The sequence below is a fragment of the Pithys albifrons genome, chromosome 7 (genome assembly GCF_047495875.1).
Source record: "Pithys albifrons albifrons isolate INPA30051 chromosome 7, PitAlb_v1, whole genome shotgun sequence".
Taxonomy (NCBI): Eukaryota; Metazoa; Chordata; class Aves; order Passeriformes; family Thamnophilidae; genus Pithys; species Pithys albifrons.
The window spans coordinates 16,301,127-16,323,877 of NC_092464.1; the positions used below are offsets into that span (position 1 = coordinate 16,301,127).

The 22,751-nt window shown below is 41.4% G+C and overlaps 1 protein-coding gene across 2 annotated transcripts; it reads left to right on the plus strand.

Annotated features, from left to right (window-relative positions):
* Window positions 1-1,289: 1,289 nt before the first annotated feature.
* Window positions 1,290-20,623, plus strand: MAP3K8 (mitogen-activated protein kinase kinase kinase 8). 2 transcript variants are annotated; one of them, XM_071560181.1, is made up of 9 exons: window positions 1,290-1,360; window positions 4,476-4,603; window positions 5,464-5,815; window positions 8,941-9,105; window positions 10,553-10,814; window positions 13,386-13,492; window positions 17,269-17,421; window positions 18,046-18,292; window positions 19,209-20,623. In XM_071560181.1, the coding sequence occupies exons 2-9, from the start codon at window positions 4,569-4,571 to the stop codon at window positions 19,340-19,342; spliced, it is 1,455 nt and encodes a 484-aa protein (XP_071416282.1). In that variant the 5' UTR covers window positions 1,290-1,360; window positions 4,476-4,568; the 3' UTR covers window positions 19,343-20,623. The 2 variants fall into 2 exon arrangements, with proteins under 2 accessions (XP_071416282.1, XP_071416281.1); XM_071560180.1 differs by lacking the exon at window positions 4,476-4,603 and having other exon boundaries at window positions 1,293-1,360.
* Window positions 20,624-22,751: the final 2,128 nt, after the last annotated feature.

Here is a 22,751-nt window from a genome sequence, read left to right on the forward strand (position 1 = left end):
ATCCGCTTGTGTCTATCTCACTGGGAAAAGACTGAGAACTCACCTCGCAGCCAAACAAGATGTGACACTGACACTGTCCATAAATATAACTGGTCCAGGAGGAACCTACCGTTTTGGGGGGGGTGGTGTGTGTCTTCTCTTTTGTTTTTACTTTTGGTGCTGGGGGAGTAGTTTGCTCTGGTCTGTTTACAGTTATATCTGTATCTACATATATATGTATATATATAGTAGTTAAGAACAGTTACCCTTCTTATATCCATTTTCTAATTAAAGTTCATTTTTCTTAAATTTAATAAAGAGTGACGTGATTATTGTGGAGGAATCCTCTCCTCTGCTTTTTGGTAACCATTTTGGGTTTTCCCCTCAAACTTCCCCTCAAAGACACATACATAGTTATGATGCTAAGGAAAAGAAAGTCCTGTAGTGAGTCTAAGTCCCTGCACATTTCAGGATGTCATTTGTGACATAGTTTCAACAATTTTGAACAACATAGGAGAGGCACCAAACATAAAACCTTTAAAAAACGGAATCGGTGTGTCTGGATAATGCAAACGGAAAATGAGTTGTATGAACTAGTAAACACTGAAGCCTAAGGTGAATGTTTGCCCTGAAACTTTATAATGAAAGTTTCGCCAATGGCTTCAGTAAGCAGACAGTTATGACACTGCAGATAAACAGAAAATCGACCTTGCATCGCTTGACACCTTGAGACAGGTTCAACTCATCAGCTCCTAATCTGTGGCAGCTGTGTTTGGTAAAGGTGCTACTTGTCTCTTTAAAAACGAATTGACTGAAGAGGAGCTATTGGGCAGCACAGTTCTGCAAGTTACTGCCTTTCGGTTGAGAAGTAAATAGTGGGGCACAATTTTAGCAATTGTCAAACTCGCACTACTGTGGCCTGAAGTATTTTAATCTTACTGCCACTAACAAATTCTTCACATTGTTGTCCTAAATTCCACCCGACTGTCTGCTGAATTTTGATTCAGATATTGCTTAAACACGGCATATGTACGCGGCTGGCGGATCCCCTCTAGGTGCACACGGGAGCACGAGGGGCGGTGGGAGACGGGCTCACCGATGGCACCGCCGGGGACGAGCCGCTGCCGCCGGGCGGTGCCCCCGCTGGGGCAGGAGGCGAGCGCTGGCCGACCTTACGGCCAGGCGGGACAGAGCGGCGCAGGTCGCCGCCACCCGGGAAACCGAAACAGAAATCGTGGTCGGAGCCGCCCCGATTCCCCGCCCTCGGAGAGGGGCGGGCGCCGCTACCTGCGCCCTTTCCCACCCCGGGAGATTCCGCCGGCAGGCGGCCGAGTGGCGCCGGCTGCGGGCGGACGGACAGGCGGCGCGGGCTCTCCCGGCGGTGAGCGGGGACGGGGCTGGGAGCGGAGGGAACAGCGCTGGGGGAGAGTCGCCGGGAGAGTCCTGGCGGGATAGAGCGGGACGGGGCTGCGCTGCCGGGGCGGAGGTGATCGGGTCCCGCTCCGCTCTGCCGGCTGGTAGCGGGCTGGGGCTGCGGAGCTGTCGCGGGGAGGGTCCCTGGCTGCCCTCGGCCCCCCGAGCAGCGCCCGGGTCCGCAGGGCTCGCTGGGGCTGTGGTACCTGCGCTGTCCGCGGGGGCTGCAGGGCAGGAAGGGGCTGGAGCTGCGCTCGCTCTGCCGCTGCCAGCGCTGGAAAGTTTGGGGATTTTCGTCTTTCAGGTGAACGTGTGCAATGTTGTCGAAATTGAAATTGTTGACATTTCTTGTTCCTTAACAGTAGGACTTTTTCCCCAGAGGGATTGTGTTTTTTCAGAGTCTGTCGATAAGTTTTCTTAAAAGGACATAAGGCCTTATTTTCATCACTGGTGAGCAGTGACTTGTCACTTAGATCAGAAAATTATTCCCTAAAAGCAGCACAAGAGATCTTTGTTATGAGTGTTGAGCCAGTCTGTGCAGTTTTTTGGCTAGCTATTTTTCATTTTGGGTTTTGGTGGTTTTTTGTCTGTGTGTGGTTTTTTTTAGTTTTCATAGTAGATTTTGATTTTTTTCTTTGTTAATTCTTGACACACAAAAAGTCCTACAGAGAGTCAGATATAAGGATGCTCACAGGTAGCAAACATCTCAGACCAAAGGGGTTGAAAAGCTAAGCATGATAAATAGAGAAATAAACCTTTGACTTGCAAATTACTCATGTGATGATGTTGAAATATGGGCAGAACTGAAGAAAGAATCTTGGGCTTTAGCAACTCACTTAAGTGTTTGCATGTAGTTTTATTTTTCCACTGCAGGTAAGACCAGTTTTTTACCCGCGAATCTAAGTAAAACCTACTTAGTGATGTGATTTCTTCATGAACTTGGGTTATATAGAATGGTTTAGAATATTATGTGAGTGCCCAGCAGTGATTCTAGTACAGAATTTGAGGGATAAAGAAGGAAGAGTGAATTCCATGTTGGTAAATGGACAGCGTTTTTGCCAGTGGTGGAAATATAATACTAAATTGCTGCAAGATTTAAAAAATCAGCGTTTATAGTCTAGATGCTGCTTTCATTATATAAACATTCAGTGATTAGAATTGCTAGTCATTGGGAAAAGTAGAATTGTAAAATCATTTAGGCTGGAAAAGACCTGTAAGCTCGTTGACTCCAACTCTGAATATGGCACTGCCAAGCCCACCATGTCCCAAAGTGCCATGTGTGTCTACATGTCTTTTAAATCCCCCCAGGGATGGTGACTCCACCACTTCTCTGGGCAGCCTGTTCAGTGCCTGACAGCTCTTTCAGTAAAGAAATTTTTCCTAATATCTAATGTAAACCACTCCTGGCATAACTTAAGGCAATTTCCCCATGTCCCATCACTTGCTATTTGGGAGAAGAAGCCAATCTCCACCTCTCTACAATTTGCTTTCAGGTAGTTGTAAAGGTGAAGGGTTTGGAGCTTTGCTTAAGCACTAAAAGCGCCAAACTGAGAATATGCAGGTTACAGTCACTTTTTCTTGTTACTCAGAGCTTTTTGGGTAGTAGTGAAACTGTCAACAATACTATTAGTATAGTGCTGTAGTTTGGAGATAATTTGAGGAATAGAGGAGAGCTGACTCTTACAGAAAGCTACACTTGGTCTAATCTCTACAGATGCCATATGCATGAAAATGCTGTTGGAGAGCAGATTAGTTTGATTGTTGTATATACTTGTCTTTATTCACAATAGACCAGAGCATCTAGATATTCATGTTTTTCTTCAGAAAGTCCCTCAGGACTAGTTTGTAACTTTACCAGACTTTACACAGGTGGTCTCTCAGTTCCTTTGATAACTGCACTGTTTCTTTTCTTTACACTCCCACTAATGCAGACCAAAAAAGCGCAAGTAATAGAAATCCTGCTGTGGGGGAAAGTAGAAATGTCCTTTATAATAAAGAATAACTACTTTCAGGCTTTGTTAACAGCCTATAGCTTGGTCATGGAGCAGGAGGATGGGGTGATAGGGGTTGGAAAACACCCATAGCATCTTTTACTTTTTGCGTAGGTTGGAAAACCTGACCTGTCTGAGCACCCCAGACACAAAGCCTGGGTTCTCTCTGATTGAGCAGTGCTAGTGACCACAAGGCTTCCAACCTGACTGCCCCAGTGCTAGGGGTGCAGGTTGACTGCAGGCTGGGTGAACTGGTGTAGAGTGCCAGTGAAAGTCACCCTATCCCTCTTGGGGGAGTGGGGGGGTGCACAGTACTGCTCTGCCACCATCACTCCTGGGGCTTGGGTCTGAGTTTGCAAAGGAACAGCCCTTGCCTTTTCTGATGCTGCATCTGCTGTCCACTCCAGCCTTTGAATTCTCACCACGTGGTCTGAGTTCTTTGCCAAGTCAGACACGTCATTTTACTTGGTTTTCCTCACATTAGAGCTGACGTAAATACTCTAGCCCATGAGAAATATGTGCCACAAAGCTTCCACGTCCTTGCGGTGAGGATAAGAAAGACAGTGATCCTAACCAGAAACTGTACCTGGGTAAACTGCATTGCTTCATGGCCTCAGGGGACCGAGGCTGCAACTTGTCCTTGAGACAAAGTTGTGTTTGCTGCTTTTCTTCTTTCTTTATTTTTTAATTGTCTTTTAGTCTGGTTGTTATCTCTTGCCCAAAATAGATGGTTGCAGTGGATTATGAAAAAGGGAAGTGAGAGCTCTCTAAAGAGGGCATGCTCTACTCAGTTCTCCTAAGCGAAAAGAAGGTCCTTCTCTCTTTGCTATAAACAAGCATGAGGCAGAGAGAATAAAACTCGGGACCTAACCATGGAAAAACTATTTTTCACTACTACTTGGAAATCTGGATGATCATACAGTAGCTTGAGTCTTTTTTGAGCTGTCATCTTTTTCTGCAGAAAAATCCCCTGTTATCTCAGCCTTGTGATTACTTATTTTTCTTTCCATGAAGCCTGTGAAACAAATGATCTATATGAGTACAAACCAGTTGAGCTGGTGTGCAATGTCTTTATTTGTTTTGCTTTTTTAGTATACTGACACAGAACACTGTGAAATTATCATCAGTGGTAAATACGGGTTCAAAAAACATGACGGCTTCACGGATTATATTGAGACCTTTTTAATGGTTTTGAGTGATGTAAGCAGGTTAAATACGAGGTAAGTGCTCTAGAGATTATGTGTTGAAAACTATTTGTGTTGGTATTTTAATGACTGACTATGCATATGTTTTTAATTTGAGTAAGTAAGTCTCTCTGACTTAAAGTAGAAATTTGGGATGGGAAGGGACTTTTTGGGATGATGAACCCAGTTTCCTGTAAATTGACTTGAGCAAAATAGTTGTAATAGTAACCTAAAAAGGTATTTTTAGAACTAGTGGGAACAGAACAAACTCCTGGAAACTGCTTCAAAAGCTCCTTGCTTTTATGATAATTCGATTTCTGACTTTATTCTGAAACTGGTGAAAATTTCAGTTTAAGTCTAGTTCTGGTCAGTTATTTACAAAAAAATATGGGGTTTCTTAGGTGGTGATTTACTTGTGCTTTGTACAATGGTATTAAAAGATGCTCCATGAGTTCCCCTTCTTTCTGGATACATCACATAAAATACCAGTAAAAAGCTGGACATAAACTAATTGAGAATGCTAATATCTCTGTCATTCCTTACCAAACAATGAATTCCTTCAATTGTATTGAAGGTGCTCCTTCATTTTTGCATATCCATCACAGTGGATATCCTTACTGTACCAGTTACTCTAATGAAAAGCTTTATCATAATAAATCACAAGAATGAATAACAGGGGAGGTTCACTAATAACTTCTAAATAAATTTCAATACCAAAGGCTTCTCCATTTTGTCTTCACCCAGGCTACTACTATTTTCTTCTTCATAATACAAATTATTAAATCTAACTGTATAATGATGAGCTGTGGATCACCCTCATCACTTCTTTTCATTCTTACTTTGCTAAAACAAATTTAGGTGAAAAGTGTTTTCAGGTTTGTTTCTCTTTTTTTCAGGACTGGTTTTGCAAATTGGACAGTAATGGAGTATATGAGCACGGGTAGTGATAGCAAAGAGGAGATTGACTTTTTGCTAACTGATCTAAATATGTCTAAGGTGATAGACATCATGGAAAACCTTGAAGGCATTGCAGTCTATGAAGACAGCTTAATTACAATGTGTGAAGAGACAGACCAAAATGATGAACGTGCGGAATCTTTACTGTTTTGTGAAAGGGAGGTTTCTTTTATGTCCTCCGTCAAATATGGGACTGTGGAAGATCTGCTGGCTTTTGCAAATCAGGTGTCTAATACTGCAAAACAATTCAAAGGATGCAGACAACAAGAATCTGGAATCCTCTTGAATATGGTATGTCTGTTTTCTTTTTACTTGACAATTAGTAGAACTTACGAATTAGAAGGTTTTAGTGAATCTAAAAAAAAATCACCCCCAGTCCCAGGAGTAACAGTCAGGCTCTGGTTTCTTGTGCAACTGTGGGGCTGGAGGGGATCTCTGAGGCCAGCAGACCTAGGCCCTGCAGTCGCAGGCAGCTATTGAGAAAGGTCTGTTCTTCGGAAGGATCCACTTTATGTTGCCTCTTGGTATCCCTGGAGAATAGAAGACATACATTTCCCAATATTGAATACAAACTTGAGACAAGCAGTAAAACAGCAAAATTCACAACTCACTGTGTGCTTTCAGTGCTTAAAGGGGACTTATAAAATTCAGAACTCATATAAAAAAGAGGGAGAGCAACTTTTTACAGGGGCATATAGTGATAGGATAAGGGGGAATGGTTTTAAACTAAAAGAGGAGAGATTTAGATTAAATCTTAGGGAGAAATTCTTTACTCTGAGGGTGGTAAGGCACTGGAACTGGCTGCCTAAAGACCTTGTGGATGCCCCATGCCTCAAGTGTTCAAGGCCAGGTTGGATGGGGCCTCAAGCAACCTGATCTAGTGGCTGGCATCCCTGCCCATGGCAGGGGAAATGGAACTAGATGATCTTAAAGGTCCCTTCCGACCTAAGCCTTTCTATGATTCTGTGAACTGTATATGGTTTACAGGTTTGGGAGACAGTCAGGATCTTCTAATACTTTGTGTTCATGCAGTAAAAAGAGTTCATTATGCAAACTCCCATAAATAAAGATCTAGGATCTATTGATACAATTACTAAATTCACTTTATCTGCCCAAAATGTCAGTAGCAGTAATGTAAGGAGGAAAAGCCCAGATTATCAAGTGTGATTTTAATAATTACAGTATTATTTAAAATCTCACACTGCTTTATTCAATTATAGATGTGTTGTTTTGAGATATGGTAATTTTTTCCCTAAAATTATTTGTGTTCTACATGGATGTTTGTATATTAGTGTCATATGACTTCTATTTACGATCAGTAGCTCTAGAAACAATTAATTATGAAATGGAAGTTTATTCATATGTACTTGTGCTGCTGCAGAACATTTTCTAAAGATGTTCTACTATCGTCTTAAATACCTTGCAGGTAATATGTGTTATACGTGAACAGTGGTTGCTTGAGGCTTACTGGTTACTCAGGTGTAAAACAGCACCAGGTATTGCTTTATTCTGATTTGGAGGGAGGATTAAAGTATTGCAAAACGATCAGTTTTCAACTCTAACATTGAAATGACACTTAATATTAAATGTTTCCTATACTTAGGGTAGACACTGTTCTACATACTCGTGGTTGTTTTGCTTGGATATTGTTTCTACAGATGCATACAATTGGCATGAACCAAGTACTATTAAGTGCTCGTGATCCCATTAAGCAACTGAGGGCTGGAGGCAGGGCATTACCTGTGCATGCCTTTCAGCAGGGGATCTACCCTGTAAAAATCTACAGCATTTTAGTTAGGATCAGGAATGTTTCTGATTGTCTGGTAACCCTCACTGCATCCATGGCTCACATCACAAAGCATTTTTAAGTGCACAAGCTGCATTTCTTTCAGTTGAAACTAAATGGAAGGATGCGTTGCAGCCACAACCATCCATGCACAGGGCCAGGCTAGGAACTGGTCCTGAAAGCCTGAGTAGTGTGGTGGTTTTTGCTCTCTAGCTGTGCAAATTCACTCTACTCAGCCTACTATCCTTTCCAGGATAAGGTATGACCCATGTGAATTAGGCTACACCCCTTGAAATGGAGAAGTAGGCAAGCAAGATGTGTGGTTTACTAGAAGTGCACAGATTGCTTTACAATAAGTAGCGGGGAAGCTTATTTTGTATATCCTGAAAAGAATACTTTTTGTTAAAAGACAGCCCCCTTGCCGCTAAAGGTTAAGAACTTATTTTCCCCAAATTTAGGAACTTCAAAGAATTAATTTATTTGACTAAACACTAATGACAGTTCTGGCAGTCAAGAAGATGCTTTCCTAACTGAGTAACACAAAGGCAGGTTAAGCATGAAAGATGTGTGTTACATCTTAAAAAGAAATCTAAACCAAATCATCTTAATATGCTGTTATCTTTAAAAGGGTAGCTAAAGAACTGAATATGTGAGGCCATGTGACGGACATGAGGCGATAAATATCCTTGATCTGATTTTACATCTCTTCAAGAATCTTGATAAAGTAGCAGAATATAGGTTAATTACATTCCAAATACTGACAATACTGTGTATCTCTGAATTCATTAGAAGTATATTCATAGGAAACATTATCAGTTCTTTAGCTGAGAGAATATTAAGAGACTGAAGAAATAATAACAGACCTCAAGCAGTGCTCACAGGGCTGTAGTTAGGTATTCGGTCCCTCTCTGTCATGTGCAGAGGGAGGGAGCTGTTTCAGAGCAAGATTTAGAGCAAGATACTGACTTAGGTGCCCTGAATCGTTTCCTGGAGGAGCCCTTCTTGCCTGGTTGATGATACAGAGGACCAAAAGCTCCTAACATTACACACATATAAAACAGTGTTACTCCTGCTCTTTTTTTTTGTTTGTTTACACTGTGGTGTCAAACCAGAGGAAGGTGACTGGTGAAATCATGGCAGAGCTTCTTCAACCTTTTACTAACCAGCAGAAACTCTCATACAAGACGGAAAATTAAAATGTGCTCCTCTAGCAGTGCATGTGATATTAGGAAATGCTGAAACTCTTGCTCACATTGTATAAGATAACCTGTGAGTAACAAGTATGTGGCATAACAAGTTAACAGATTACAGGAAGGACAAACATGTGCAGGTAAATCTAATAACAAGAGCTGGGTAATTTCATTAACCCAGCCGCTGTTGTTGTTTCAAGACAATTAATTGCAACTTACACTTTGCAAGTTAGTCACTGGAGAGAAACGTGGATGCCTGGTCTGTGAATGAATGCCACACCTCACATGCTGTTCCCATTTGTTTCTAAATAAAGACTGCTGAGCAGTCAGGCACATATATAAGTGATATATTATTTTTTCCCACTACGTGTATAAGATTAATTAGATTTGAAGTAGTTTTAACTTCACTGTACTTTTTTATTATTTATTTAACTCCACAGATCACTCCCAAGAATGGGCGCTATCAGATTGACTCAGATGTGCTCCTGTTTCCGTGGAAGCTGACTTACAGGAACATTGGCTGTGATTTTATTCCTAGGGGAGCTTTTGGGAAGGTGTACTTAGCCCAAGACAGAGAAACCAAGAAACGAATGGCATGTAAACTGGTATGTTAGTTTAGTAGTTTTATCTCTGAGCAAATATTGTACAATATAGTACATGGAGTATATTTTCAAATATGTCTGCATCACATTCCACTGTTGGCTGATGATCATCTCAGTTTTGTTGGCTTATGCAAGGTAGGAAAAATGCACATTTTTAACTGTTAACTTGTTTTAATTTTTTGGCTTTGATACTGCAAAAGTTTCTGCATTTTGAAAGTATCTGGAAGTATGTGTGACTGGCCCATGGGGGTTCTGCTGTACTCACCATGGTAAAATATCAGTGGGAGATCATGTCCCTGCTGAAGGTGGTAGCAAAACCCTGTTGCTGCAGATGGTTTTAGGCCCTTGTCCTTTAATTGAGGTCCTCGGATTTCAGGTTTTTTACTCCAGTGCCATTTAAGTCCCCAAGAGCTCAGTACATGCAGCTTTTACTCTGTTTTGGTCACTGAGTTAAGGTTGTGAGATGTCTCAAGAAAACTACTGAGCACTGCTCCACTTTTATGCAAACAACATTTTCTTTCAGCTTTGCCTTTTAGCATACACTTCTGAATGGAGCAGTAAAATATTCAGGGCCAGTAAAAGCTCATCTTGATCGCTGCTTTGTATCCGCCAGCTCATGAACAAGCACCTGTATTACTTCTGTGTGTGAAGCAGTTAGGGAGGCAGCTGTGTCCTTTCCTTGCAGCCAGCGTGCCCACACTGGAACAGATTTAGTTTTCTGTTCCTGCATAACCCACTGCAGAATGAAAGCATCATACTGTTTCTGAAAATACAAACAATATTTCTTGTTGAAATAAAAATATCAGCCTCTTATTTGGGTCACAGATGTGAGTCTGAGGGTGGTAGTAGATTTTCTGTGTGTAAGCAAACACTGCTTTTATTGTCTTAGCAATCTGCCATCAGTACTTCTAAAAGAAATGTAGTACTTGCTTTAAAGCAGGTTTGATTTCTTGTAATCCATAAAACAGTGCTGATAAGGACTGAATTGAGGTCACTAATGGTCCTGAGCAGGGTTAGTCTGCAGAGTATCTGAGCACTGCAAGCACTGATCCACCTGTCAGACGGGTGTATAGTTCTGGTAGAGCAGATGAGATGGCACAAAGCTAATGGAAAAAGCAGTGGGAATTTTATCTCCTTCACCAGGAAGTTTGCATAAAGCTTTTGCGTAACCACGGGATTTTGACGGGAATAACTCTTGCTACATTGCTTTTTCTGGAAGATTGCACTTTTTATTTGGGCATGATTCCAAGATCTCTCTCAGCTTTTAACAAGATGTCTCTCAACTGCAAAGGAAGAACAAGTCACAGGATCACAGTAAAGCTCTGTATTTTAATAAGTGGATAGGAGTGCTCTGCTACTTTCTTTCATATTAATCTGTAGGATAGTTAGTGTGAGGATGGATAACATGGTTTTTGAACTGGTTTTCTGTGGTTTTGTTTCAATGTCCTAGGTCCCAGTGGAACAGTTCAAACCATCAGATGTTGAAATACAGGCATGTTTCCGTCATGAAAATATTGCTGAATTATACGGCGCTATTTTGTGGGATGAGACGATCCATCTCTTTATGGAAGCTGGAGAAGGAGGATCTGTGATGGAAAAGCTGGAAAGTTGTGGTCCTATGAGAGAGTTTGAAATCATTTGGGTGACAAAGCATATTCTGAAAGGACTTGACTTTCTCCACTCTAAGAGGATTATCCACCATGATATCAAACGTACGTTTGTGTGGTTCCTTGGGGTACTTTAGGTCCAGACTGGGCTGGAGCCCTGGTGGAGAACCTGGGACTGGGCTGTGGCACATAGCCTCATGTCTCTGGGAGAGAGCGAGGGAGGGATGGATAATGCTTAACAAATAGCAAGGTTAGATTCTAGAGATAAGTTATTTACACTATTTTTTAATTCACTTCAGTGGAGAGGATAATTAGAGTGTCATAGATACTTTGCAGTTCATGAGCAGCTCAATTTAAATAAAAACCTAAAGAGTGAAATTTTCAGTCTGTGTTAAGACAGAAGTTTCCAGATTTCCATGTAAATTCATCCTGAATGTTTCCATGATCACTTTCGGCTTGTGCCTTCTTTGAAGTTTTATGTTTCTACATGGCTGTTCCTCAGTTTGAGACACTTTGGAACTAAATATGTAATTTATGCTGTTCTTTACTTTCAACAATTACTACCAATTTTCTTATATATTTGCTTTTAAAGAACTCCAGATATTAACACGTATACGTAATCAAAACACATTGATATTAAATACAAATTAAATATACTAATTTTAAATTGCTTAAAAATTAAATTGGAATGAATTAGATTTAATTCAATATTAAGTCCTGTTTCTCCCAGCACCACCTCACCCCCTAGACAGGTATATTTCTAGTAACAGTGCTTCTAATGAAGATGTATCTCTGTGAGTTTATTTAGCTAAACTTGAGGGTTTGAAACACAAATATTCAAACTGAAGCATTAAAATAAATAGTTGACAGAAGATGATTATCAGGAATTGCTAAATTTTTATGTTCATTTTGCATTTTTTAAAATTATTTTAATATGGGTCAGTACTTCAGATTGTAAGCATTTTAGATTCTGACAACTATAAAACTGCTTTATCTTTCCCTTAATTGCTCTTTTTCACTTGTAGTAAGAATCTTTCCTATGGGTTTATTGCAATTGGCAGTAACACTGACATTAATTAAAAGACCTAAAAAACAAACCAGCCCGAAGCTTACTGCATTTAAATAGTAGATAGGAGAACCAGTCCGTTTTGAATGTGATGGATGTGAGTGTGTTTCACTTTGGCCAGCCTTTTCCTGTGTTGTTGGATGAAGGGCAGGTGATGAGGCTGATGGCTGCCAGGTGCCTGGGGGTGAGCCTAGCCATGTTTCTGCCTGTTTGGTGCCAGGGGGTGAGCTGGGGAGCCTGGGCCTGAAATGGCAGACATGCTCACTGCCTGGCAAGGCAGCCTCCACTCGAGGAGCTGAGGTGTGTGTTTACCCTTGCCAGGTGGAATCAATAGAAAAGGCAGTTTCCCAAACATCTCTGATTTCTTCCTCACTCCATCTGCTGCTATTGAGCCTGTCCTGGTGATACAGAAGGAAATGGGTATTTTACTGAGAGAAAAATTGACCTGAGCCAGTGAAGGGGAGGAGGACATTCTGGCTCTTGGTGTTCAGTGGTGCCAGTCATTTTAACCCTTGGTTGGAGAGCAGTTAAACCATGAGGCTGTTTGGTGGAGGAAACTTCAGTTCAGAACAAGGTGCAGCTGGGGCTGGGTGGAGCCCCAGGCATGCAGCAGAGCCTGCTGTGCTGTGGCAATGTGGCCCTTTGCACTGTCCATCATGGAATGTTTAAAATCCATGTTTCCAAAGTTATCCCTAAAATAGCAGATTTAGGTAGTTCTGTAGCACTGGTAAGCAGGCAGCTGTGTGAAGCATTGCTTCGGAAATGGGTACTGCTGAAAGCAAGTCTTCCCACTGGATGATCATAGTGGGCACTGTCCAAATGGAAAATGGCCACAGTTTTCTCTGGGAGAAAATGTGTTTCTGTTGTGTAACTTGCAGACTTTTGACCACAACTTCTGAAACAGAAAACAGGAATTTCTCAAGGCTCACACAGAGCACTACATTCATAAATATTTGATCAGAAATACAGCTGCAAACAAAGCCTCAGAGTATAAATTTGTGCCTTAGGCAGAATTTTATAAAGGAAAGTGAATTAAGCTCCTGGATACTGCTGCAGTTCAGTGGGATTTTGGAACATTTGGTCTTTTATTATTTTTGCAGCCCTAGTCTGTTCTCCATTGTCACACTGAGCTGTTCTCGCTGACCAGTGCAGGAGACTGATGTGGCTGCTGTGGGGGGGCCCCACTTAGTCTCTGTTTTTGTCTTCAGCCAACAGCTGTGCCGTTCAAAGCCAGAGCTGCACAACATGCTCTCCACCTTGGAGACCATTATTCAGAGTACTGTCCTGAGATACCCAGCAGGCTTCCACTTTCTTCCCTTACCCTCTGCTTTTTCTCTCTCTCGTTTTTTTTTTTAATTTTAAGATAGGAAAATGACCAAACACTGATTCTTCTTTTACATAAACCAGACCAAAAAAAAGTTTGACTTTTAAGATATGATCTAAAATTGGACCAAATGACTACCAGACCTGTTTTGGCTAGAAGAGCTATCAGCTGTAGAGACTTGTGCTATTCTCTTCTTTTCAGGCTAGCACCTGAATGAAGCAGGCATGTTGTGAAATAAATGCCAGTGCTAGAAACTTAAATGTTGTCAATTTTGTTTTTCTTTTAGCAAGCAACATTGTCTTTATGTCAACTAAGGCTGTTTTGGTGGATTTTGGCCTAAGTGTTCAAATGACTGAAGATATTTACTATCCCAAAGACCTTAGAGGAACAGAGGTAAGAAGCTGTAGGGACAAAAACCTCTTACGTTGTATTACTGCTGTGGTTGTGGTGCTGAGGCTCAAATTTGAAGCTTGAAGGTTAGAAACGTGGGTAAAAGAGTTATTATAAAACATTGAAAAGTTACAACCATTAGTGTGGTCTGAATTATATTTTTATTTTCAACTTACTGACTGGAGAATCAAGTGTTAGACTTTGAAAGCCATGTCGCTTTCTCTGCAGTCACGTTTGTTAGCAATTACTCACTGAAATCAAACAGTATCTGGGGAGGATTGTTTACAAGATATCACCTGCTGGTCAGAGACACTTCAAACAGGAATTTGTTCCTTGTTCTAGCAAAGATTTCTTCTGAGATATCCACTATGGACTGGGGTGACCTACTCAACACAGTGCTTTGAATCCTCCTTCAAGACCACAGAAATTACAGATGTCTGCTTCATCTCTTAGCATTTCTAAGGTGTTCCCCATCTGCATGTAACCCTCGGGTTCTTCGAGGGCTGTGGCACAGTTGATGATTATCTGGTAAATTTGCTTAGGCATTACAGTGATAGAGGTGGGGGCTTTTTAAATGTCCTCGGTGACTTTGACTCTGAATGTGCACAGAGGTTTGTGTACCACTTCGGCTGCATTCATGCCGAGATGTTTCCCAGGGCTGGAGCTTTAACAAAAAACCAAGCAGCAAGAATTAGCTTGGATAGCTGTTGCAGATGTGGCTTTTTGTGCTCGCTGTTGCGGGGGAGATTGTTTACAGGAAACTTCAGCTGAAATGTTGGCAGTTAGCACTTCGATAGTCTACCACATGATTAAAGAGGAGATCCTTGTGTAACTGACAAAGAGCATTTCACTCCTTGGAAGAGTAGGATAAATTAAGATTTCACAGAAGGTCAGGCTTGTTTATTTTTTTCAAGGTAATTGAAGAAACACTTGTATGTGGTTTTTTTCACTGTCCTCGTCAGGGGAGTTAAGAGCTTAAAATACTTACTGAACTGGAAGCAACATGCTTGTTGCCATTTAATGTACATGCTTTGTTTATTTTTTACTTTGGCTGGCTTGGAGTTTTTTGTTTGTTTAAGGGGATTTTGCATGTTGTTAATGAGAGTAGGAACAGTGAGTTGGAAGCCTTGGTAGGGTATTTCCCAAGGATAGAGATGTGTGTAAACAGGAAATTTCCAGGTTTGTGGAACAGACTGGTAATGATCCATTCCTGGGTGTTGGAGGACAGATTAAGTTCGTGTTGGTAAGAACAAATGAAAAGTGAAAAACACTTTGCTGTTTTCACTTTACCAAATGAAAAACAGTCCTTCATTTAGCAGGAGGAAAACGATTCCACACAGTAGAGCACCTGCAGTCATGTCCACGGAACTGATAATCCCCACAACCCTGAAATATGGCTATGTTAGGTGTTTGCTATCTCAGGGGAGCAGTAGCTAGTCCTTGGAAGCAGCAATCGTGATACAGCACTGCAGGCCAGAAGTGAGGCTGGAGAGAGAGCGCTGGTAAAGGAGATTTTTAGATACCAAAGACTTGCAGACTAGCGTTCATGATGTTCCTATAGGCTTTTCTGCTCACAGTCTTCCTTGTATGTATCTTCATCTCCACAGTGCCTAATCCAGTCACCCATAAGTGCCTTCTGTAGCCTGGCTTTCTTGATTTTTATTCACTTCCATAGCACAGAAAGTCTGAATGTAGTAGTGAATCTTCTTTGTGTTTATGTAAATGAGTAGTTACACTTTTGGGGGGAAATGATTGAAAGGTAGTTAAATTTTGTTTAGTTGGTGTAGTGTGAAAAACCTGGTGTTTCTGCTTTTGTGTGCAAGTCGTGCAGCACAACTGGTTGTGATGAAACTGCCCTGCAGGAAATACTTTTTCTAGGCAGTAGCAACACTTTCTGTTATGCTTCTGTCACTTTGTTAAAATACGTAAGCTTCAGTTACAACCATTTGAGGGGAGAAAAAGGTTGTCTGCTAAAGTGTGAGTGTGGAAGGTATGATTCATTTTCAGGAATGCTAAACTAAAACTAGCACAGCATGAAGAAAGAACTAGTTTTTAGCTGGTCTGTGTCTCTGGTCTGACTGGCAGGCAAGTGCCAGCCCAGCAGGCAGAAGCAATGAAAATGGGAAGGTATCCATGGCTTGAGCTGTCTGCTTTGGTGACAACAGAGTCTTAGACCAGTCTAAAATCAGAGCTTTGGGGCACCTCTCATTTTTGCTTTTTGTCCCTGTGCAATCCAGGTGCATCCTGACCACTTTCACACTTTTAACTGCAGACAAGATCTTGTGCCAACATCCTTCTTTCCTTGTAAAGTCAGCTGTGTCTTGTTTATATAGATTGCACTCAAATTGCACTGTATTTGCCGAAGACTTACTTTAAGAAATTAGAAATTCTGTTCTCTGCTCCTATAAGACCTTAAGGTGGAGGGTACAGAGGCACTGATTCTATCTTAGCCCTGAGGAAAGCAGTGGATACTAGTCAGTAGCAGCTGCAGACACCTGTTGACCCTTTGCACACACTTCCAATCGCAAGTAGTTTGCAGATAGGGTATGTGATTTACTGGGAAATATTCCTTGGAATTTGTGTGAGCCCCGCAGCCATTCTCCGTCTGTGGTAATAAGCAGTCAAACCATGTGGTGATGACTTAACTTCCTGCCCTTGTGTCAGTTAATGGCTTTTAATGTATTCTTTGTGGCAGGATGACTTGAACTAATTAAAGTTTGTTTGACTCCTTTAGAGGGAAATTGGGTGAGGGAAAAGTAGGAACCAGAAGCTAATAAGGCGGGTTTCTAACCTAGTGTGCTGTGGGCTGTGCTCATGTTGTGTTGAAACCTGCTCCCTGAGCCAGTGGTGATGGCAGAGCTGTGCTGGCAGCTCCTGCCAGCCACGGGGTGTGCCTCCTGCATCCTGCCTGTCTGGTTCTCATCCAGCTGCACTCTGAGCTGTTTGGAGCTGGCAGGAGCTTCCCAAGAGATCCTTCTTCAGTCTTGACAGATTCAAATGTTTTGGTGAAATGTTTGGATGGAAAGTGTTTTTGATTTAGGCAAGATTAGAATTTTTAGTTTGAAAAATGAATAGAAGGGGGATGCTTGTCTTCATGGATGCTGTGGGAGTAATCTGGTGGAAAGGGTTTGCAAAAGAGCTTAAGAGACCTGACTTAATTTTTGCATTTCTTAGACCTGGCTTATTCCTCATCATCCGATTTCTTAGGATAATGCTCCAACATGCAGGTTATTGAATAAGAAGGAAGAGATAGGAAGATTAAGAAAGCCAGGAAGGTGTTTATCTGTTAGTTCTACTCAAAAGAGTTGCGTAGTATCCAGTGTAACAGGGATTTGAAGAGTTGACTCGTACCCCCATCTGGGTGGCTGTCAGTGCAGTGTCCTTCTCTCTTTAGCCTAGTGCACACCCATGTTGTTCCATGAACAATGGAGCGTCCCAACAGTGCCCCACAAAACAAACTGGTAATTCTGGCACCTCCTTTTGCTGTGGAGGGATGAGGTTTCCGCTGCCCAGTTGAAAGAAGCAGAGCCATAGCTTGAACACTTCAGCTAAGTCCCACAGCTGCTGAACTGTGGCCTGTCTAGGGAGGGAAAATTTGGAATATGAGTTTATTCAGGTGCCATCTCTTTGACTGTGGTGATGTGCAGAGCAAAAAAATCTTAGTCCCCAGATGGTGCTTGGCCTTTAGGCTTCAGGTACTCGTGGATCACAGAATGTCACAATTCATCTTTGCTTGTTTTCCTGTATTGACTAATCTTTTCTTTTACTATTCTATACAGATTTACATGAGCCCTGAAGTTATTCTCTGCAGAGGCCACACAACTAAAGCAGACATCTACAGCATGGGAGCTACTATCATTCATATGCAAACGGGCATCCCACCCTGGGTGAACAGATATCCTCGTTCTGCATATCCATCCTACCTCTACATTGTAAGTGTCCTTAGCAAAGCCATAGGTCAGTTTCAGTTGAAGGGTTTCCTGTACTCTTGTTGGGAAAGCTCTAGTCATATAAAAACTATCAAAATACTTGTCAGACAGATGATATCATCTTTTTTGCTTCAGGGGAGGGAGGTGGGTTTTGATCATTTAAGGGAAAACAGAGTCTGAGCTGAAGTCATCTCTCTGATTTGTGTTGCAATTTACAGGCCTTGGGTTTACTGTAAGGACAGGGTTAGAACAGTGTGAGACTTTACTGAAATAAGCCTATCTGTCTTCTACTTGTCTGTTTTGCTTAGAAGTTGCAGTTCAAAACTGGAGCCTGGCAAAACTTGATTACTCTTGTTCCTCCAGTGTGGCACAGAAATCTGGTGATTTTGCATTGCACTGGATTTCAGGCTTGCTTGAAGTTGCTTTAAGTTTTAAATTCATTATAAAATCTGATTTTAAGAAGGTAGATTTTGTGCAGTTGCATATTCTTTTCTAATTGATCAGCCCAACTTAGGCAGGTGATGAGTTGTAACTGGGGAATTCCCAGAGCACTCGTGGTTATCTGTGACTACTTCTTCTATTGTTTTTGGAATAACTGTTTCAATGGGTTTTTTTGCATTCCAACAGATACATAAGCAAGCTCCCCCCTTAGAGGACATTGCTGAAGACTGCAGCACTTCCATGAGAGAGTTGCTAGAAGCAGCTCTGGAAAGGAATCCTAATCACAGGCTGTCTGCAGCCGACTTACTGAAACACGAAGCCTTGCACCCACCCCCAGAAGAGCAGCCGCGGTGCCAGAGTCTGGACTCGGCTTTGTTTGAAAGGAAAAGACTACTCACGAGGAAGGATCTGCAGTTGCCAGAAAACATTACAGGTGATGGTATCAGGCTTACATACCTTGCACTTTGTAGATTTTACTTTGCATCAAATCTTGATTTGAGCGAGTTTTAAGAAGCCATCGAAACTCAAAATGCATCTGGAAAGAGACCAGTGAAAATCCCAATCAGATGAGATCAGACCCAGAGGTCATTAAGTGATAAGTAAAACGCCCATTGACTTCCGTGGGGAGGAACTTAGTCTGAACTGTGCAGCTTGGAAGGACTAGCTGTTGAAAAAGCCCTGGCAGTCATTCAGGGTTCTTCATGAAGTATAGATTGCTGTCTCAAATTGCCTTAATTTGCACAGTACTAGAGATGTTTTATAGATACTAGTGATGTGTTAACAACAATGAAGTCCAACAACCACCACCACTAAATCTTTTTGCTTCCTTGAGGAAAAAGGCACACACAAAACTATACTAATGTTGCTCAGCAACTTGATTTAAAAGAAATAAAAAATCTGATACTGATAGTCCCATATTTGTTCTGCATTCCTGCACCCACATAAAGATGGTGTCATCTGTTTAAATGAAAATTGTCCTATGATGAAGCAGAATTTTCAGCTGGCAGGAAGTTAGCAGGTTTTTTTTCTTTAGCACTGTAGCTCTGAGGATGAGGAAGCCCTGCTTAGCTATCCCAGCTGATGGAGGCTTTTTTTGAAATAGTTAAACACAGTTGCTGTTTTCAGTTGCAGACTGCTTAACCTCTCCATGCCATAGAGTTGATTTGTTATACTTTATTTTATATGAGGTTTGATTCTACGTTGTCCTCAATAATAAAATTTTCTAAACCATTAATAAATTAATAAAATCAAATAATAGGCCAATTATACCAATAATATCGATGACCATGAAAATGAACCGCTATAGCTATTTATGCAATAATAACATGCTTTCTCTCTTTCCTTTTTAGATTCCTCATTGTGTAATGGGAGCATGGAAGAGTCAGACCTGCTAAAGAGACAAAGATCACTCTACATAGACCTTGGAGCTCTAGCTGGTTACTTCAATATTGTTAGGGGACCCCCAGCTTTAGAATATGACTGACTCAGTAACATTTTATATGGACAGATCAGAAATGGACTTCTACCTCTTAAAACTTGATTTTAAGACTTGATTTTCAAATTTGTACATAAAACTATTGCCACTGTAGGCTGTCAAATGTGAATAGTGTTTAATTGCACAGATGATTAAGCTAAACCCTTAGGGGCTCTGATAAGCTGATCCCAAGCAATGGTATTTGTGTGTCTGCTGGTTGACTGACAAGAAGATGGTAAAAAGAACACTGCTGGGAATGTCTTAATCCAGGATTTCTTTCTGTGCTGGGCCTTGCACTTTTATAAAATTTATAATATATGCTTGCAAATAATATAATGAAAAAATATAATGATAATTGAGCATGTAAGATTCAGTCTCTCTGAGCTGTCCTTAGACCAAACCCTCCCCTTGACCCACACCCCCCTCCCCCCCAAAAAAAATTTCTTGATTTAACCAGTCAAAGACTGACTCAGTCTTGTTCTGTCTCTAAGATTTGGCCATATCTGGTCATTCTTAATGGAAATCAGGGTATCCCTTAAGCTGAGCTAATTTCTATCAGCTGACTCTGGGGTCAAAGTGTCACTTGGTTACAGGTGTGTTTTAACTTTGCATCTTCCCTGTGCTGTGGGAGCTAAGAGGAGGATGCTGTCCACTTCTCTGTGGGTGGAGGGAATCCTTCACTGGCTCTATCAGTTAGCCTTAGGAGTGGCACAGCAAGCTGGCCCTGCAAAGCATGACAGTGACTCCACCCATTTCTTCTGTTACAGCTACTGCAAGGATATTTATGATAGTTTTCCAGGGTAGATCAAATGTTATTCCCTATTGCACAGTAACAGTGGGCAGGCTCCAGACTCTTGCTTTTTAATACTTTAAAATTGTACACATGTATAATTGCTGTGAGTGCTACAGTCTGGAAAGTTGTGTCATTAGTGACAAGCAATGTTTATGTTCCTATGGAAATGGAATTATATTGTTTTTGCTGTGCCTCATACATTTGAAACATGATGTTTTGGATGATAGTAAAACTATGTAAACTGCATAGTTCTGTACATCCCATGGGATGAGAACGTAAACGTTTATAAAACTCTCTTTGATGCTTACATGACTCTTTATAAGTATTTGTGTTAAATGGCATACTGTGTATGTTGTACACTGAATCTTTTCTGAAGCAGTCTCTTTTTCATATGTCTGTTATTTAATACTGTTCCAGTCTAACACATGATCTTCAGTGGATGATTTCTAGTTTGATACTGATATTGTCAAATGAATAAATCCAGCTCAGTGCCTTGAGACCTGGTCACTCCATTCCTTCGTCTTTGAAAACAATGTGGGGCTGTGACTGCATTTGGGCCAACCTTCCCTACCATGGCCCAGGTACAGTACAGGCATCATTCCATTTGTTGGTCAGTTGGTGAGGGTGATTGTTGATGCATTTTTGACTCTGGTAACAGATAAGTGTTTCTGACAAAATCTTTATTCTTACACCCCAGCATTCCTTATGGACTTCTTGGATGCACTGTGTTTATGTACAACATGCAGTGATTCAGTCCTGATGTTTAATTGCTGCAAAAAGTCTTGCTGGGCATAACCCATGTGATCCAGTGCTGTGTGCAAATGCTCTTGATGACTAGTTGCTTAGTATTTATATGGATTGTAGTGATCAGGATATTCAGGGATCAGATTTTCAGTGTAGCTGACTTAAAGAAGACATGATCTAATGGTTTGGATGCCGACCTTTGCCTTGAGAGACCTGTTTTCAATTTTCTAATCTTTTGCTGATAGCTTTTGATCTTTAAGGAGATTCATACAATTAGTAGGAAGCAGCTTTTCCAGTAACTGGAGGTGAGTTTATAAGATTTTCCCCAGTTTCTCTTCAGTAAAATGAAGGCATATATTCTCACCAAATAATGGATAGCTGTTATGTGGATGCTTATCAAGTGCCTTTATACTTCAACAATGAGATTCATGTCAAAATTACAGGCTGTTAGGGGAATTTTACCTTTGCTTAAAAAACCTTACACTGATTTGTCCTCTTCTAGATTTTTTTTTCTGTAATACCTTTCTCCTTTCCCCCACCAAGTTAAATGATTTAGCATAGAAATCTCTGTATGGAGACACTTTAATATAGAGTCGCTATTTAATATTTGCAGTAGTATACGGCTGTTATGTATCTTCTTACTAAGGAAGTAATAAGAGACCAGGTTATCCAAAATAATGACAGTTTATGTATTGCCAGACATAGGTGATAAGGTTTGGCTGAGTGAACTAGTAGCTCTTTATAGACATATCCACATGCATAAAAAGCATAAGAGCTTCATGATAAATACCACTATGGAGAACTGGTACACAGTCAACAAGTAGCTGTTCAGGCACAGCAAACACCAAGCATTTCTTTTGGCCCTAGGATCTTTTTAATAGCTATGATCTTTTTTCCAGTTGAGCCTCAGGCTGCAGCTAAGCAGGGATTTCTCTTTGGAGCAATGCATCATATCCCAAGCATATCACATACCTCAAGCATATCCCACAGTGGTTGATCCCTGTGTTGTGTAGCGTCACCTGTTTGTGCCAACACTTGAGGAATGAGGTCAGGGAAGTGAACTGGGTTAAAATGCTGGGAAGAGGAAGATTATTTCTCTAATCTGGTTGCCTGAGCAGCTGTATAGTTGGAGCAACCAAGACTAGAGGTGAGGAGGAGGGAATGAAAATGGAGGGTAGGAAAACCCTGCCAGCTTAAGCCCCAGGGGGATGGCTGCTCAGGACTGAGTAAGGGATTTTGCAAATGGCTTTTCTCTGTGTTGATTTCTGGTGTGTAGTTTAATTTTCTGTTGGGGGAATACTGAGACTTAGCTGACTGCAGAGGAAAATACAAGTGTGTGGGAAAACCCACTGCTCACAATAACTGACTGTACTGGTTTGGGCTGGAGTAAAGATAATTTTCCCCACAGTAGCTGGTATGGGGCTGTGGTCAGGATTTATACTGAAAACGGTGTTGAAAACAGGGGATGTTTTTCTCACTGCTAAGCAGCACTTACACCAGGTCAAGGCCTTTTCTGCTTCTTATACCATCTTGCCAGCAAGGAGGCTGGGGATGCACAAGGAGCTGGGAGGGGAAACAGCCAGGACAATTGACCCCACCCACCCCAAGGGATATTCCAGACCATAAGCTGTCATGCTCAGTGTATAAAGCAGGGGGAAGAAAGAGTGACATTCAAAGTGATGGCATGTGTCTTTCCAAGTCAGTTACACATGATGGAGCCCTGCTGTCCTGGAGATGACTGAACACCTCTCAGCCCATGGGAAGGGGTGAAATTCCTTGGTTTGCTTTGCTTATGTGCACAACATTTGCTTTACTTATTAAACTGTGTTTATCTCAACCCATGAGTTTTCTCAGTTCTACCCTTCCAATTCTCTCCCCCAT

What these genes read in the sequence shown, in the direction of transcription:
- MAP3K8 (XM_071560181.1), top strand. Translation starts at nt 4,569, where the DNA reads ATGGTTTTGAGTGATGTAAGCAGGTTAAATACGAG. An exon ending in CTGGAATCCTCTTGAATATG is followed by an intron (nt 5,816 to 8,940) that starts GTATGTCTGTTT and finishes TTAACTCCACAG; the next exon opens with ATCACTCCCAAGAATGGGCG. An exon ending in ATCCATCCTACCTCTACATT is followed by an intron (nt 17,422 to 18,045) that starts GTAAGTGTCCTT and finishes GCATTCCAACAG; the next exon opens with ATACATAAGCAAGCTCCCCC.